Raw genomic sequence first — 19,104 nt, 5'->3', positions numbered from 1 at the left:
ACCTTTCCCTAAACAAGATGATAATCCACTTGGAAATCAACACTCATTTACTTTATTGGCCTGTATTATTTATACTCAGATTGTTCATTACTGAACTGAATCTAATATAATGACATTTATCCATTAGATGGTAATTAGATCGCAAAAGAAGTAGCGAAAATACTTAGGACTCCAAGAAATATCATGGTAATAATTCATTGTACATATAATTATTTTTCTTCATTGGTCTTGATGAGTCCAACCATGTGGAGAATGAAGTTTATGCAGTTATGGTTAAGGCGCTAACATTATTCTTCTGCTCTGTCAGATGTGTTGTAGAAGACAAGAACTCGAAGGTGGCCTGGTTGAACCGTTCTGGCATCATTTTCGCTGGACATGACAAGTGGTCTCTGGATCCCCGGGTTGAGCTGGAGAAACGTCACTCTCTGGAATACAGCCTCCGAATCCAGAAGGTTGATGTCTATGATGAGGGTTCCTACACATGCTCCGTTCAGACACAGCATGAGCCCAAGACCTCTCAAGTTTACTTGATTGTGCAAGGTAAGAAAAGGTGTGATAAGTGGATAGTAAGGTGAGAGATGGAGGTCAAGAGCAATCACAATATAGGAAATATTTGCAAAATCCTTCCTGGAAAAGAGAGGCTTCAGATATATAACTGCACTTAAATGTCTGTTTTCCTTTGAGAATAGAGACTTAAAATAAAAAGACCAGGTTGGGAAGATAGCTCAGTAGTCTAAGCGCCTACCTGGCAAGAGCAAGGACCTGAGTTCCATCCCTGGTACAGCATACCATGGTGACCCAAGAACCCTGGTTGTCCCATCCTGTCCCTGAAATTGGGCATGGTGGCACACACCTATAATCCCAACACTGGAGGGGCTGAGACAGGAGGATCACTATGAGTTTGAAATGCAAAGTGAGACCCTATATGAAATAAATAAAATAAAAATAAGAAGACTGAGGAGAGAGAATACCCTTCCCATTATAAGCCAGTGCTTTAATGAGAATGTTGTTTTCTAAGTCTTGAGTTAGAAAAACAGGGAAAGAAGAAGACACAAAACTTAGAACCATAGGAATCTCATGCTACTGAGCTACTAGGACAATTTGCTAGATTTCAAAAACCTTGGATGTATCTGCTCTTATCCTAAAGACTATCAATATTTATGTTTTTTTTTTGGGACAACCTGCTTGGGCCCCACTCCTGCCCCTCTCTCAGATAGGAGCTTATTTTCCTTCAATAAATTATTCTGTTCATAAAAAAAAATTGTCTGTTTTTATTACAGCAAAAGTCTTTTTGGAAAATAAAAATTCCAGAGACCAGGATATCTGCTTAGCTGTCCAGATTTCTATGTAGGTTGTATCTTTGGTTAATAAACAAACAATATAACTTGTGAGCAGATCCAATGACAAAGATCTGTATAGTCATTAGGGACAACTCTTTCTAGGTGAAGGCTTCCAAAGGCACATCTGAGTCATGGTTTTACAGAGTAGAAACCCTAAAACTCATACACATGCCCCCAAACTATAGCTCTCTTGGGTCTCTTTTCCCCTAATTGCAGAATGAAAACAAAGCTGATCAGCTGCACAGTTTTATTGCAAGCAAAGGCGAACCAACAGCAGTTTCAGTCCATCTATCAGGAAAGATCTAAGTGTTAACGAATATTAGGGCTGTGTTTGTGTAGTCTTGATTTATAATTTTATGTAAATTTAATGCAAATTAGGCATGGCCCTAGGGCTCCTGTCAGGATTCTAGTGCAGTCAGTGGTGTGGTGAAGTTTGACTGTAGCTTCTATTAATGTGTTATGGAATTGATTATTGCCACATTTAAATTATTGCTCTCCCAGATGCTCTGATTAACAGATTGAAACTGGAATAAAATACATCAGACTGTCTGGTGTCAGGGTGGTTTAGTCATGTGACCTCTATCTTGTACATTTGCAATGGCTGACAGCTTCATTTTATTTCTTATAAAAGGCACGTCTACTGATTTGTAGAGTTCCACTCACAGCCAAAGCATAAGGTGCTTTCCTTGCAGTTTAGTGGAGAATGCTTGAATCTCTAAGGAGAGATGTTAGTCTTTAGATCTCAGCTAACTCAAATATATAAATATAAACAGAAATATGGAAGTATATCAAGGAATTAATTTAGTAGCTCATTAAAACCAAGTATGTACACATATACATGCAAACACACACACACACACACACACACACACACACACACTTTTTTCATCCTACCCAGCACTGGGATTACAGGCTCGCACCACCACACCAGGCCTTGGTGGCAGGCTTATCATAGGGCAGGGCCAGCATGGCCTGTAGGTGCCTGGGACCCTGCACTTACCTAAGCAGGGGCTTAGTCCACTAGCTATTGCACCAGCCCTCAAAATTTTATGTTTAAGTCTGAGCTCTTACCACCAAAGTCTGTTTTATTTTGTTGTTTGTTATTTGTTTTCTTATTCATTTGTATACTTTGAAGCTACAAACCTGACCATCCCGGAAGGGTAGAATCAGAGCTCAGATCATGATAGTGTAACTGAAATTTAATTTCATATCATGGGGTGGAAAAGAGTTAGCACAGCTATGAACTTCTATTAATGTATAGTTTTGTTTAATTCTAGTATGTACTACAATATTGATGTGAATAATTTAATCACACATGTGAAATAGCTTACAGTTCAGCAAAATAAGGAATTTGTCTCGGGCTCCCCTCTAAGCTTAGAACAGGACTTCAAATCCCTCTCTGCCTGATTAAAAGTATTACTAGTTTCTTCTTAACCTTATTGTCTTCAAAGAGACAAAGAGCCACAAAGCCTGTTTGTGGGGGATGAAGGCAGGACTGTCTCTTTCTTGGGTCTGAGTCATCCAGGGAACTTTTCAACAATTATATGCATCTGGACAGTTTCATACAGGAGAGAAGTAACTCCCAACCTGAAGAATGTCAGATTCACTCAGCTCATGTTTCTCAGAATTAAATAATGAATTCCAAAGGACAAAAGAGGCTAAGAGTAGGGAAAGTTCATTGAGAAACAGGAATAGCTCCTGAGAGATAGGAGCGGCCTTGATTGGGTTTCCAACGAGGTCATTTTCTCCAGAATGTTTTATAGGACAAAATTATAAGGTGGGTACAAAGTAGATCAAACTGTAATCAACCAGGAAGATTACAAGTACTGTGGCTTAGCTAATATGTATGCAGTAGAGAAGTGGTACAGGCAGCAAAAGTATATAGATGACATCTTTAACCTTGGATTATGAAGTCTAAAATAGGAATGTTTTAGTGAAGGGACAGACCAAGTGTTCAAGTCACCTACTGTCTTAGTTACTCTTCTATTGTTGCTGGGAAAAATGTCCAACATCCAAAATGAAGGAAGGAAAAGATTCATTTAGCTCACAGTTACTGGAGGTGTCAATCCATACTCAGCTGGCTCCAAACAGACTGGCACATGGCGGACAGAAGCCTTTCATGGCAGCAGCAAAGAGCAAGAGCAAAAAGGAGAAGTAGAAGCAACAATGGCTCCACCGAGCAAGTCTGTCTTCCTTAAATTGCATCCAGGTTATCCACCCAGGCTGAGTGTGGTACTCACACTCATAACCCCCACAGCTCTCACACCCATAATTCCAGTATTGGACCATGAATTACTTATTTATGTATTTATTTATTTTGTGCAATTCTGTCTTGCTACACAGATTATACTCATAATGATTCTCCTGTCTCAGCCTCCCTATTGCTTGGATTACAAGTGTGTACCTCCATGCTGGTTTCAGTGGCCAGCTTCACATTAGGCCCATGTGGCATGTGGTACCAGGGTTCAAACTCAGATCCTTGAGCTTACCAGAAAGGCACTTAGACCACTGAGCTATCATCCCAAGCCAGTATTATTGCACACATGTAATCTCATTGCTTGAGCCTAAAAATTCAAGGCCAGCCAAAGCAACATAACAAGAGCCTGTCTCTCTGTCTCTGTCTCTGTCTCTGACTCTCTCTCTCTCTCTCTCTCTCTCTCTCTCTCTCTCTCTCTCTGTGTGTGTGTGTCTTGGATCATGAATTAATCACAAAGTCTATTAGTCTGCCCCATGACTGCATGAGGTTTTGGGGGAGCAACCAGACACAAACCATAACACCTACCCAGGTAAAGTGGTAACAGTTACAGAATAATCTATAATATCAAATTCCCATTCATCCCTTGAAGAAGTATGCATATCTGGCCATTGTGATTTTAATCTCAAGACCTTGCCTTCTTCAAATGTTCTACTAGCACCAGTTGTGAAGTACTCACCTTTCACTGGCTTCCTCCAGAGCCCAGTCCCTCTCTGACTGTATATTAGTGATTATCTAACTTAACTCTCTTTCACCAGATGGCTGAACCATCTCCCTTTATGACACGCAGAATTCTGGCTATCAGGGGCCCACCCATTCATACTCCTCTCCCTGCATTTCATGCAGTGCTTCTCATTTACATGGCTTTCACCACATCAAGGTTCTGCTTCTAGGCATGGTTTGGCTTTCCTCTTTTCCCTGTTTCATAGCACCTACCTTAATATAAGGGCCTTTTGGACATTTTGTGTACTGCTCCATGATTTTTGAAAATACATTTTGAGTATCTGTATATCTGTCTATCTCTCCTTCTTTCCTTCTCTGAAAAGACAGAAACTTTCTACGTAGTGTAGACTGGATTTGAACTCTCCTTGTAGCCCAGACCTCTAAGTAACAGTGATTGTCCTGCCTTAGACTCTTGAGTGCTGGAATTACAGATATGCCAGCATATCCAGATTTCTTGACAAATTATTTAGCAAACATTCTACTCTTTTGCATTAGAGAATAGTAAGACCCCTCACAGCTCAAAAGCACTATGAGAGGGCCAGCCAAATAGTTCAGTGGATTGCAGTGCCTGAAAGCAGGCTCAGGGGATGGGGGTTCGATCTCTTGGCCTGCCATGCCAGCCCCACCCCTGGGGCACACTGAGACAGCGATTGAGACTGAGGGTGGTGGAATGTGTCTGTAATCCCAGCTCTTGGGAGGCTGTAAACAGGAGAATCGCTACAAGTTCGATCTAATGGTGAGACTCTGAACACTCTGTAGACCCCTAAAAATACAAAAAAAAAAAAAAAAAGTACTATGAGAATCACAAAAAATAGTGCTTAAATACTGACCTTTGCAGTCATGCTGCCTGATTCCATTCTCACTTTTCCCTGACCCTATCTAAAAATACTTGGGGGTAAACCACTTTTTTCAATGCTCAGCTTAGTTGTATGTGAGATATAGGTAGAAATTTAAAAATTGAAATAATGCTAAATTTATTATAAGGATTAAATTCAATGGTCTCCTTTCCTGATGGCTGGAGATCACATGCTCTCACCTAATAGATGATGATGGTGAAGAAGATGATGGCTGTGCCGACTGGCGCCACAGCGCAGGGGCTGCCGCAGTATTTCTGGAGGGCTGGTGTGCAGCCTACAAAAGTCCCATTGCTGCTTTTGCCTATAATCTTTTATTCCCAGTTAGCTGATTTGAATTTGACTCTGGGTGTCTCCAACTGATTTTTGAGCTGCTCTTTTTCTCAACATATAATCTTACCTTTTTTCTTTGGTTCCAAAAGATTTCTTAGACTAGCATCACTTTCAGTTTTTTTTGTTTTTTTTTTAACTTGTATTTACTGAAGATATTTGAATCAAAAATCCACTTTGCAGCGGTCACACTTAGAGGTTATTGAAGTTTTTTTTAAATTTACATGGTAGCAATTACCCTGCTATTTCTAACTCAGTGTATCTGGGGAGTGTCTGAGAATTTGCATTAATAACAAGTTCTAAGGTGAAACTGATGCCATTGGCTGTAAGGACTAGAACCAAGGGCCTTCATGTTGAGTCCATTTCCTCAGCCTATTTTATTTTCTCAGGCCCCTGAGAATCACTGTCCCCAAAGGGTTTTATACCTTCAAATTCTATGAAACAGTGAAGCTACATAATTTCCCTCAGTTTTTGACAGCGTTGCACTTCCAGTATTATGGTATTTAACCTTACTGCAAATGAGACATTGAAGAGCTGGAATGACAAGTATCTTAACTGTAATGTCCTGTTTTAGGCCACTGAAGTGTGCTTAGCCCTGGGAAACAACATCTGAAATAAAAAAAAGTAAAATATCTCAACTCTGTAAATGTATTAGTGCTTATAACTGCTCATATTTCTTTTGCCTCCAATGGAAATTTCTTGATGAATATACATTCATCACATATATATTTCCACCACAGTGACTTTTCACCGTCTTCAATATTTTCTCTTAGTTTGGTGATTATTTTACACAGACAACTTTAAGCTTTTATCAGTTCATGAGGATTATTACACACAAAGTCTGCTACCAAACTATAATATGCATTTTAAATACTTAATACATTAGTATCTAGAGTGAAGTTTTGTGCCTCCGAAGCCAGCTCTTTTATAGAGCCCAAGATCAAAGAATAACAAAATAAAATAGGCTGAGGAAATGGACTCAACATGAAGGCCCTAGATTCAAGACCCAGTAGTGCAACAGCAAAGTAACAACAAATAATAATAATAATAATAATAATAATAATAATAATAGTAATATAATCCCCCTGGACTTCACCTTCAATAAAATAATCAGATAAACATCAAACATTCCAACATTCTAATTAATGATGCCTTTTTTCTTTGCTCCAGAAATTAACTTGCTATGATTCTCTGGTCTTTCCGATCATGGGAGAACATTATTAAAGAAATTCTCTCCTAATGTGATCCTTGTCTAATCTGTAATAAAGCTAAAATTTTGGTTTATTCCACTTACCAAAATGTACACAACTGAGAACCATACCCAGAAAAAAAGACTAAGAATCCTTGAAGATGGGGCCAACATTTGCAAATACTCTGTGCTCTGCTGGGGAGTCAGGTGCACACACAAAAGTCAACACCTGCTGTCCTGGGGCTCCCCGAACTCGGTGAGGGGTATTCACAGCTGCCTGTCTGTTCATTCTCCTGTATGACACTGTATCACTATATTTAAAACTCTGCAAAGCAGGTAGTAGCTCATTACAATATTAAATTTAAACATAAACCTATGCATTCATCAGAATCAGTGTCTACTTAGGGATCATGTGTCCTGCAAATAGTGAATATTTGTACTCACCCAAGTGAAGGTGTTAAGAGCTTAAATAGGTATACGAATAAAAGGGAAATTTTGACAAACTTTTAAAGGTAAATCTTATTTTTATATATCTCATTCACCATACCTTACAATGTTTTTCTTTTTTGCAATTTATGAACTTTATACTGCATAGTATCTAGATTGGTATCTATGTTAGTGTGGTCATCACCAGGTAGAGCCTTTTGCTATGTTATGCTATTTTAACTTGCTTAATATGCTTTAAAGACAACCTCATCTATGTTATTAAATTTGGAGTTTTTCTTAACATTTTGGAGTTTTCAAATGTATGCAAATTAGTTCTCAGATTTCACTGCAATACTAAATATAACTTCAATTTGTTTTCTGACTGCTATGACTCAAATCACACACATAGCAGACAGGAACATACCTATTACTTTTCAGTAAAATCATTTCATGTTGAGTTACAATTCTAATGTCTATGGATGCAATTTTAATTTAGTAATTTAATACTCAGTTGTAAAGAAACACGGAGCAATTTTTTTCCCTGAATAACACATTACAACCTACTGTTTATAGGTTTTAAATTTTTTAAACCATTTGTGAAAATTGTTTTAAGTATTCTTAACGCTAATCGCTGCTATCCTAGAGTGTTATGAAGGTATCATTTTTTTCTCCTACCCCTCCCTCTTCTTCTTTTGGACTCAAATCTTTCTCTTATCCTTCTTATTTTTCTTTCTTTCTTTAATAAATGTAATTTTTAAATTTTTTATGTGTTTAGTACAGGATCCACAGGGTCTCACTATGTGGATTGGATTGTAGTGATGCTCCTGTTTTCAGCCTCTGGAGTGCTGAGATTCAGGCACGACCACCATGCCCAGGGCCAGTCACTGTTTCAGTGCACCCTGGGGGCAGGTCTGGTACCTCCCACTGGGGATTGAACCCTGGCCTCTGTGCTCTGCCTAAGCAGGTGCTTTAGTCTGCTGAGCTATCTGGCTGGCCCAATAAATGTTTTTTTGTTGTTGTTGTTGTTTATTGTTTTTGTTTTTGTTTTTGCTCCAAATGCCTTCAGGGCAGGTTTGGCTGGCTTGAGTTGTGGGGATCGAACCACAGCAACCTAAGCCTGACAGCTTTGTTGAAGCAGCCACTTAAAGAACTGAGCTAAGGGGCAGGCCCCCAATAAATGTAATTGTACATGATCTTTTTTCAACATTTGAACACTGTCTACAAAATTTCATACAAATGTTTTACCCGTGCACTATAATTGAATTCACTGTATAGATCATTTCATTTTTAAGGCATTCTATCAAAATAAGAGTTCGAAATCTCTACTGCATAGATTTGTTCTTTGGCTACTTTTGTTGATTATTAACATTCCTGATGAGCAGCTGAAATTATCATTTGGAATATTTATGCTGAAGTGTACCATTGTGCTACTCTTCAGCTTAATTTTTTCATAATTTCTTTTTGATTGACTATTAATGTGTCAAGTTCAGATTGAAATGCACCACTATTTACCTCATTAATCAGATATTGTAAAAAATTTGTACAAAAATATTTGGAAATGTATATAGGGTAGATTTAATTTGATTTTCTTCTTTTCCAAAAGATTTCCAGTTTTATCCAGCTAAATTAAATTCACTCATTATTATTTGCTATCGCAAAGCTTGTATCTGGAGCCTTTTTTTCTGTGAGTTTTCTGCTTGGGTAGAGGAATGCCATTTTTTTTTTTTTTTTTTTTTAGTTTCCAGATTAAATAAACACTTTTCACCTTGTTTATCCGAAGTATCCCTGCGTTTTTCCATCTAGAAAATATGGGAAAAAAAGGAGAAAGACAGTTATTATAGAACAAATGTGGCACTACATTTGCCTCAGCAGGAAAATACAGAATACATTCAAAGAACAAAGGAACTTGAAGACAGAGACTCTAAATGCTCAGTGAATTCAAATCTTTAATTGTTGCACCTGTAAGAATTTTCAAACTGTGTGGTCAAAATTATGACATTCATTGGGAAGTGTTGGTGGTAGAGATTTTTTTCTGTAATAGATTTGAATCTGCTAGCTATTGTCACTACATCTGGTCAGAACAGCAAATTATTTTTACTTACATGTTTATAATATCAGCGTTAGCTAACTACTCACAGATATGCCAGTTTTACGTTGGGAGTTTACTTAACCTTTAAGTTAAAGATATCTATACTCTTTTATTTTTATTTTTTAAATGTAAGACAGAGTATACAGGGGCTGGTGAGATGGCTCAGTGGTCTAAAGCACCTACTTAGAACAAGCTCAGCAAAGCACAGGGACCGCGGTTCAATCCCCCAGCACCGCATGCCAGCCAGCCCCACTCCCTGGTGGGCTGAGCTGGCCACACACACACACACACACACACACACACACACACACACACATAAATAAATAATTTTTTTAAATAAAATAAAAAGACAGGGTATACAGGGTGTACAGGTCCTCACTGAGGAGATCAGACTAGTAGTGATCCTCTTATTTACAGCCTCCCAAATGCTGGGATTACAGGCACATGCTGCCATGCCCAGTCTCAATCGCTGTCTCAGCGCCCCTGGGGGACAGGCCAGCACGGCACGCTGGGGATCAATCTCCAGGTCCCTGTGTCTGCCTAATCAGGTGTTTGAATCTGTGAGGTCTATACGTTCAAAAAACTTTTCAAGTCTTGGCCAATATAAATCATTATTTGTATCACATATTATGTGAAATACCAAACTCATAAAATATTCAAGAGTACTTTTTAAATTAGCAGGACTAAGATCTGATGAAAAATTATACACAAACATTATATATAATCTATATATCTGTATCTATACCTATATAGTATATATAGTATGTATGTATATACATATATATATGTACACACACTATATAGGTATAGATACAGAGAAATATTGTATAAATGTTCTCTCCATTAATCCATATCATCTATCTATCTATCTATCTATCTATCTATCTATCTATCCATATCTACCTTACCGAAGGGCTCATAGTCCACATAAGAAAGAATTTACATGTAGAAGAAATCCAGGGAGATGAGGACATTGAACATATTCAAGAGAATTTAACAAATAAAGCAATATATTGAGAGAAATGTAACCATTTTCTCATTTTTGAATGAGAGAGATATAAATATGAAGATGGAAGAATCTAAAACAAATACATTTTGGACTGCAATTGGAGTTATTTACGTGTATTCATGAGTTTTAGGGAGAGGAGAGGAAAATAAAAACAAAACAAGACATGTGTGAACATATTTTACAGCCCTGACATTGATATCTAGTACTAAAAAGTACATCTAGTACCTAGCACCCAGCTGTTGGTTTTACAAGATCACTATCCACTGAAGGAAATGAGGATTACCTACACGAGCAACTGATTGGGATCTGGGACAAGAAAGGAACAATGCATGTTTGGAGCACTTTTGTGCCAGGAAGAATGTTTTCACCAGATAATGATGCACACCAAGGTACACGGAAGCTGCTGGAAAGACACTTCTACCAATCAAGTGTTGAAGTCTGGGATGAGTAGGGCATCAAGAAAAATGCTCACAATAGAGTATAATATAATACAAACATAAATAATTATTAAATAAAGGTAATACAAATTCATTATAAATGTTGGCTAATAATATAGAAGGAATAATGAAATTTGAATATTATCACTTGACAGTCTCCACAGAAACAAATGACAGGCAAAAAACAAAACAAAACAAAACAAAACAAGGGATTCTAAAATGACAGGTGAATAATATATAAGAATGAAATCTGTAATCTCCAAACAAAATATTGTTAAATACAAAATGTAAAACAACAAAAGTACGTACAATTAGCTCACTTAACCAAGTGATGCACGCCAGCATGGCCAACAGAGCCGAAAGTTGGCACTGTGAGCGAGGGGGCAGGACGCAGTGCGGAGAGCACGCAACGTCTGGGATTGTCCTTCTAAAATGAGCCTGGCTAACGGACAACGTGGAGCACATGCAGATCCAAGGGCATTCCACAGCAAGAATGGAAGGAACCTAGAAAAGCAAAAAACTGGGTGTGATTCTTCCCACATATATTTTTTTCTTAGAAAAATATAATGCAGAAATTAACAACACTGAAGTGTTGTCTTTGAAGTATATGGCATTTTTTGTGATTTTAAAAATAATTTTTCCATAAATTTGAATTGCTTCAAAATAAAATAAAACAAATGCACCTAATACTTACAGCAAATGTTAAGGTTTAAAGCTAGTTCGTGAAAGTGAAGATTATATTAAATACAGCATAATGTAGCAGAATTTTTCAATGGCTTCATTGGCCTAGAGCCAGATGATCCAGCCGTGAAGCTGGTGATGAAGGCATTTGTGGAAGTGGTCCAGGCAGGCAGCAAAAACCTCCAGCTTGTTGTCACATGGTGAGATCAGCCCCCACAAGATTCTCAATCCTGAAGAAATTGAGAAATGCATTCCTGAAGTTGAAAAAGAAACAGAAGAAAATGAAAAGAAAGAAGAGAAAGCATCAGGAAGCAAACTTTCTTGCTTGGAGTGGCTCTACTTGCAGTTCCTTCATGGATAAGTGTCATCGATGTTAGGCTATCCATGTCACCGCGAGTGTCCAATAAATTTTCATGTTAAAATAGGCAGATTTTTTTCTTTTTTCTTTTCTTTTCTTTTTTTTTTTTTAAATTTTAGTAAGGGTCTACAGCGTCTCACTACATAGATCGGACTCATAGTGATCCCCCTGCGTTCAGCCTCCCAGGATTACGGGTGCGCGCACCACGCCCAGTTTCAATCACCATCTCAGCGCACCCTAAGGGCAGGGCCGAGTTCCGCACAGCACACTACAGATGGAAACCCAGCCACTGCGTCTGCCTAAGCAGGTGCTTTAATCCACTGAGCTATTTGGCCAACCCTTTTATGAAGCTCATATTTTTCAAGCACAATCCATTACAAAGAAATTAAAAGCCAAAGGAAAGGGCTGGTGAGATAACTCAGTGGCCTAAACTGCGGTCTGGCAAGCGCAAGCACCCTGATTTAATCCCCATTACCACATGCCATGCTGGCCCACGAACCCCGGGTGCTCCTTGCCGGTCACCAAAACTGGGGTAGTGACGCACGCCTGTAATCTCAGTGCTGGGGAGGCTGAAACAGAAGGATCACTACGAGTCTAAACTGCGTAGCGAGACCCAGCACCAAATAAATAAATAAATAAATAAATAAATAAATAAATAAATATTGAAGGAAAAATCATGATATCAATAACAAAATAATACATATGGCATCATTCAACTTCTGGTTTGGATTTTTTAAAATACTCAGATTTAGAGAGCTAAGTATAGAGGATAACTTTCTTCACATAAAAACATGGAAAAACAGCTGTAATTGAAGCTAGGAATAAGGCATGAATACAAAAATTGTTAGTTTTATTTGCATAAGCGTAGATGTTCTGACCAATGCAATTGAACAGAAAAATGAAAAAAAAAATAATTACGAGAAAGAAGAAAATAATTTAACCAGTATCTTAAGGAAATATTAGTAAGTAGACAAACACTTTAAATTGCTGAGAACAAAATATTAACACATATAACAGATATGCTATTCAGTTGTTTAAGGGAACATAAAATCATTATTTGCTTATAATAAACATATAAAATATTTTAATTATCATTCATAAAGCTACACAAATATAAAAGCATTAAGAGCTGACTAAATAAGCAATGGTGCAATTTAAGAAGTAATTTAGAAAATAAAAGAACAGGTGGTCCATTGGTTTTCTTTTGTGTTGTTTAATACAGTGAAATAATCCTTGAATGGCAAAACAAGCAACATTAAAAATGTAAAAGATGTTAAAAATGTAAAGATAATAACTTTCCTCACTATAAATTGAGATTTTATGTATCCAGAAATTACTTTGGGGGATTCTGTGTTGAAATTGTTCTAAATTTATTAAATTATGCAGCATGGGTAAGCATGTATAGCCAACTTTTTAAATGTTTTATTGGAAAAAAAGACTTCCATTGCTAGATGCCAAATAGTTTCTGAAATTAAAAATAAAACAATATATTTATCTTTAAGAATGACCAAGGAAGGCTGAAGCAGGAAGTTATCTGTGAATTTTAGAGAAGCCTGGGCTATGTAGGAAGTTCGAGGCCAACCTGAACTACACAATGAGACCCTGCCTCAGGGAAAAGAAAAAAAAGGATCCAACAAACACTGGTGATGAAGCTCTGTGGTGGGACACTAGGTCAGCACATTATGAGTCCCTGGGTTCCATCCCCAGTTTTTAACAAAAATAGTGACCTAGTCCGTAGATCTAAAATTCTTTCAGAAATAATCATGTCCCATGGAATAAAGGAATACTTAAAATTCTGAAGCAAGCATGGGGATTTAGCAAGAGGTGTCGTGCTGCTCTTTTGGCAATGCTGGAGATCAAATGCGGGCCCTGAACATGCAGGGTGAGCACTGTGCTGAGCTCCGTCTCCAGCCATAGCAAATGCTAATGAAAAGGCTTCCGTAGCATGAAAGTCAGTGAAAAATACAAAAGAAAACAATGAAAATATGTGACTCATGTATGTAAATACAGTGTGTAAAGTTAAGAGAAGTGATGAAATGATTGAGACGCAAATGAGGCTTTGTTGCTGTTGGTGTGGTGTATCAATATATTTCATCAGATTAATAAAGAAAATAAGGAAATAGCAATAAAGAAATTATGACACATTTGTCAAAGAGTATAAATCATTAGTTTATAAAAGGACACAGGAAAATAACAAATGTAGAAAACTGTTCATACAGCATTTGTAATCAAGGAACTATTAAGTAAAACACCAATAAATTGTTATTTCTTTTCAAGCTAGTAATATTGGGAAAGGGCTCACAAAATCAGGCTAGCCAGAAGGGACAAGTCAGTAGGAATATTGACACTTCTACATCTCTCTATTAAGACTATAAATTACTGGAAAATTTCCCTGGCGTAAAGTAGAGATATCTATCAAAATTTTAAAATACATTTCTCTCATTTGACTCAGTAATTCCATTTTCATGAAAGTATAGAAATAAAATCACCTAAAATGCAAATGTGGATTTATGTACAAAGTGGTTATTATGTAATTATTTTAATGAAAATTATGAAAAATGGTCTGAATATTCAGAATAAGGATTTGAGAAGCTATTCTGGTGTTATTTCTTTAAAAAAATACTATTACCATGCACATTGTACCAGACACCAGTACTCAGACCTCTTCTTTCTGTGTATGTAAATATTATCTCCCACTGTAAACTATGGAGTAAAACCCAACTGTTCTCAACATTAGGACTTGGGCATGGATCTAGGTCCTAAAATCCCAATGTTTCATTCAGAATTATTAGAAAACAGACAGTGTAACATCATGTAACTCAGTTGTGTCCCAAATTTTCTGATCAAGGAGATTATGGGGCCAAAGAAGAAAATGATTGATGATGTAGAGTGTGCCTAAGTAGAATCACCTGGAGAGAAAACAGGCTGTCACAGAGAGCAAATTGGCCAAGCAATGGCTGTGACTCATCCGCATGGCTGACACTTACAATCTGAGGTATAGGTTCTCAGGATAAATCCTGAGGCAATTTGACTGACCTCATCAAATCAAAAAGCTACAATTCTTATTATATAGGTCTTGCTTTATCTTGGTCTTAACCATCCAGCAGAAAAGTATAAAAACGAAGTATAAGAAGTAAAGCCATGTTGTTATGTTGAGCTGTAGGAGACTCAGGTCAACAACTTCTGACATTACCAGTCAAGTGGAAGACCCAATACTATTATGAACTACTGGAGTATTTTGGAATATTTTGCTGAGTTCACACACCTATGATATTTAAATGATGGAGCTAAACAATAAAAAGGGGATACAGATGAATGACCATTTTGTATCTGTGTATTCAAAATGGTTAGGATAGATATATAGCTACATTCTCTTAATTCAATGAATACAGGGATGTGCACTAATAGTGATTGTAAATAGGATAACATGTCTGCATATTTTACAACAAATAATCACTAGGAAAACCATATGCAATGTGTTAATTATTGGAACTGTCCTACCAATTTGATTTGAAACTATCTCATTGCTATTTATTTTTCAATAAAATTATGGGAAAAAATTTTAAAAAAGAAGAAGACAGTGCTGGTATAAGAAATTGAAGGGCCAGCCATATAGCTCAACAGATTAAAGCACCTGCTTAGGCAGACCTGGGGCCAGTGTTCAAACCCCAGCGTGCCACACTGGCCCTGACCCAGGTGTGTGCTGAGGCAGTGACTGAGATTGGGCATGATGGCGCGTGCGTATAATCCCAGTGCTTGGCAGGCTGAAAACAGTAGGATCACTATGAGTCCAATCTGTGTAGTGAGACCCTGTACTAAATACATTTAAAAAAATACACTCAAAGAATTTATATAATGGTTTTTGAGGTAAAATTTTATATTATTTAGTTTCTAATTTTGTGTATAAATTAAAAATAGAGATTGTTAAAACAATATACTCTTGACTTTTTGAAAGGAAAACTTTTCAGTGATGTTTTCTTTCATTTTTTTGCTCCTTCTTATTTCTTTTTCCTGTGCTAGTCCTTCAGTGTTCTTTATCTTGCAAGTTTATATTTGCTTTTCTTTGTTATGAAGAAAGAAAATTACTGTTATTGTAAAATGAGCAGAGCATAAGTTATTAAGTTACTATTACTTACAGACATGCACACATTGTAAAAAGATACAGTAATATTGATGCTGCACACAGTATACATGGTCTCAGGGAGGAGAAGACAAATTTTGGGCAAATAGGCCTTGGCTTTTCACTCAAATAAAATTCCAGAATTTAACCTGCAGAAAACTTTTAATTTTTTTTTTTTAAATCTACCACTCAGGATCTTTAAACATTTGCTGGTTTAATTAGCCTTCCTACCCTAACCTGGACACTGCTGTAATTCCTTTCTCTTCTGATCTAGAGTGTGAAATGTTTCCAGGCAGTGAAATACCCTAGCGTGCTATGGGGTGCACGACAAAGGCCTATTGACCTTAGTTGAATCCTTGTATTTTCAGTAAACCTTTTCATTCATCATCTGATTTGCAGTTAAATTGGTAAAAGCAACTTTTCTTAGTCTTTCACTTATTTCCTACTTTAAACATTCACTTTTAAAGAGCCAGAGTTATGTCAGTTTCTTTGATGTCTATTTAAGAAAACTATTAAAGAGTCCTGGTTTCTGCTTTTTTGTTGTTGTTGTTGTTTTTGTTTTTGTTTTTTAGTTTTTGGAATTCCTTTTCTCCTTATTTCCTGAAATAATACATTAACCTAATGATCCCTTTATCTTTCAAATTATATCCACTTGATCTTCTTTAGTTGTGTTATTTCTGAGTTTCATCAAAACTGCCTTTGCTTCTCCCTCCTTTTCAGGCTTTGTTCACCATTGACCCCATCAGTGAGCTCATCTTTCAGGATAACGTCTCTATAGTTTGATTTCAAGGCTCCACTGCCAGCCTTGCCAACTCCTTTTAAAATACTATCCCCCGCCAAAATGAAAACAACTTGTAAGCATTTTGTCATCTTTGTCAAGCACTTCATGTTTATCATGCTTTGATCAAAACAAATTTCTGCCTCCAAAGTATCTTTACCTTCTCTTCTGATCCCCTCATATCTGCAAATGGTACGGTTCATCTCCATTAAATCGAGCTTATTTCAACTTCTCTATTTATCTGCCTTTTTCCATTCAGCATTAACTTTTATAAACCATGCTTTCTTACTGCTGTGGTTTGTGTCTGAGTGGCCCCCAAAGCCTCATGGGTCATGAAAGGTGGGCTTTTCAGGGGCTGTTGAATCTCGAATTAGTGATTGGTCCATTGTCTGTTGGGATTAGTGGTGTGAGTGCTACACCCTCCTTACAGTGAGTGGTCTGCATACAGTGTCATTGAGAGAAACAGCTTTGTTCTTCCCCTTTGGCTCTTGTTGCTTTTTCCTGTCTTCCACCTCCATGGACGGTTGCCCCTCTGTCATGCAAACCTGCCTTGGAGCCAGCTGATTATGTACTGAAACCTCCACAAACTGTGAGCTAAATAAACTTTTCCTTCCTTAATTTTGAGTGTTGAATATTTTGTCTGAGCAATAATACAGTAACTATGACACTTACATTCCTAATTTAAATCTCCACTATTTTTTCCCAGATTTTTTTTTCTCCAAAAATGGTGCTGATTCTTGCTTCTGTTGTTTTGCATTCCAAACTGTTCTGAATATAAATAGCGTTTACATATATGTGAAGAATAGCTATGATGTTAACATTCCTGTCTCAAATCTTTTGCTTCTTACAACAGCAATGGAATAATCTGGCTCTGAGTGGATTTTCTGTAATATACTGTTCCAGATTTATGTCTCCCCATGGACAAGCATTACATCCTGGATAATTAAATTCTTCCCCAAAATTGTGAACATAGGAGTTAGTCAGGCATGGAGTGTGAGAAAGTAGGTTGTTGGCAGAACTAAAGCATGGGAGAAGGCGCTGGCTGCGATTTGGAATCTGGTGGGCAAAAGTAATGAACAACAAGTGAAGACTGCAGAGGGACACAGAGCCTTTTCAGCAGGTCCAGATTTGGGGTTTACTTTGCTTTCTTGCAGAGTGTATGCAGACTTGAAGTGTGAGAGAAATTAACTGAAAGTTTCAAAAAGGGGAATGACAATGGGTTCTTATTTTTTGTGTGTGAAACAATTTTAGATTAATTAACATAGATTAATTGCACATATTAATGAGATTGATGAGATGTTTCTGTACATGCTGCATACAGTGAGCACTGATGAAATCCCAAATTCCTTTATTCACTCTTTTGGCCCTACACCCTGCCTACCCCAGGTGATTATGCTTCTGCATTGAGGTTGGGTTTTTTTTAAGCTTCCACAGATGAAAGGCCATGCAGAGAACAAGGAGACCGTGAATGCTGTGGAAAGGTTTGCAATTAGCACAACCAGTATAGAAAATAAGAACATGTGTCCTCAAAAATTAAAAATGAAACCACTAGTGGATAAATATCCAAAGGAAATGAGGTTGGCATACCAAGAGATTTCTACTTGCCCATGTTTGTTGAGGCATCTTTCACAATAAACAGGATTAGCCTAGATTCCCATCAATATATGAGTATATAACAAAACATGGCATGTATACAAAATGGAATATGAGTCATCCATAAAATACCGGAATCTTTTCATTTGCAGAAAAATAGATTTTGAGGAAATTATGTTAAGTGAAACAAACTATACACAAACAAAATCTCTACCCATTGGAATTTCTAAAATATAACCCAACATACAGTGCCTAAAGTAGTGTCTGTATCACAGCCTGTTTGAGCTTACTATCCAGCCCCAACTTCTTCCTTTTCAAACTCAATAAGCATATTTATCTACCTCTTATATGTTACATCCCACCTTATAGGCTATTTGATCCTCTTTTACTAACATAAAATCCCGGAATGCTGGGAAAATGCCTTTTTTAAAAATGACACCAGACTTCAGAAAACAGTTAGCAGTGTATGGATCATCTTACTTTCCAAGAGTAACAGTCAGGGTAACAAGGAAGGGTGGGATCAGATATAGATTGTTGAGACTACCTTGGACTCACTGAGTCTTACTTCATTATGTTTCTTGAACATTCTACCTTGCGGATGGAACAAGTATTTGTAGTTCTCTGTGAGTGCTCACACAGTCTTGAGACACAAACAAACATTGCCAACTCATTTATATATGTAATAAACATCACCTAACTGATCATCATTTGATACTTTTAAATTGTCTAAACAAATACATTAGATTTTTTTCTCCTAGTATTTGCTATGTCAAACTGAGAGAAAATGTTATTTTCTACCACATATCCAGTCAAGAGTGCTGGGCCAGCACCTCAGAAAAAAGCAGGGGTAGCAATTCTATTCTCAGACGGAGATGAGCTAGGAAACATGACAATGTTAAGCCATGCAGTTATATGTAAAAGAT

The 19,104-nt window shown here is 37.2% G+C and overlaps 1 protein-coding gene across 4 annotated transcripts in view; it reads left to right on the top strand.

Moving 5' to 3' along the window:
• Window positions 1-19,104, top strand: part of Lsamp (limbic system-associated membrane protein) — a 692,964-nt gene that overhangs the window by 369,803 nt on the left and 304,057 nt on the right. For all 4 annotated transcript variants that reach the window (XM_023717642.1, XM_023717644.1, XM_004633319.1 and 1 more), the window contains exon 2: window positions 308-540. In XM_023717642.1, the coding sequence (XP_023573410.1) occupies window positions 308-540 (233 nt within the window). The remainder of the gene's footprint in view (window positions 1-307; window positions 541-19,104) is intronic.

The sequence above is a fragment of the Octodon degus genome, unplaced genomic scaffold, assembly GCF_000260255.1.
Source record: "Octodon degus isolate 3935 unplaced genomic scaffold, OctDeg1.0 scaffold00053, whole genome shotgun sequence".
NCBI lineage: Eukaryota > Metazoa > Chordata > Mammalia > Rodentia > Octodontidae > Octodon > Octodon degus.
The sequence above is the reverse complement of the archived record's forward strand: the minus strand, read 5'-3'. Positions and strand labels throughout refer to the sequence as shown.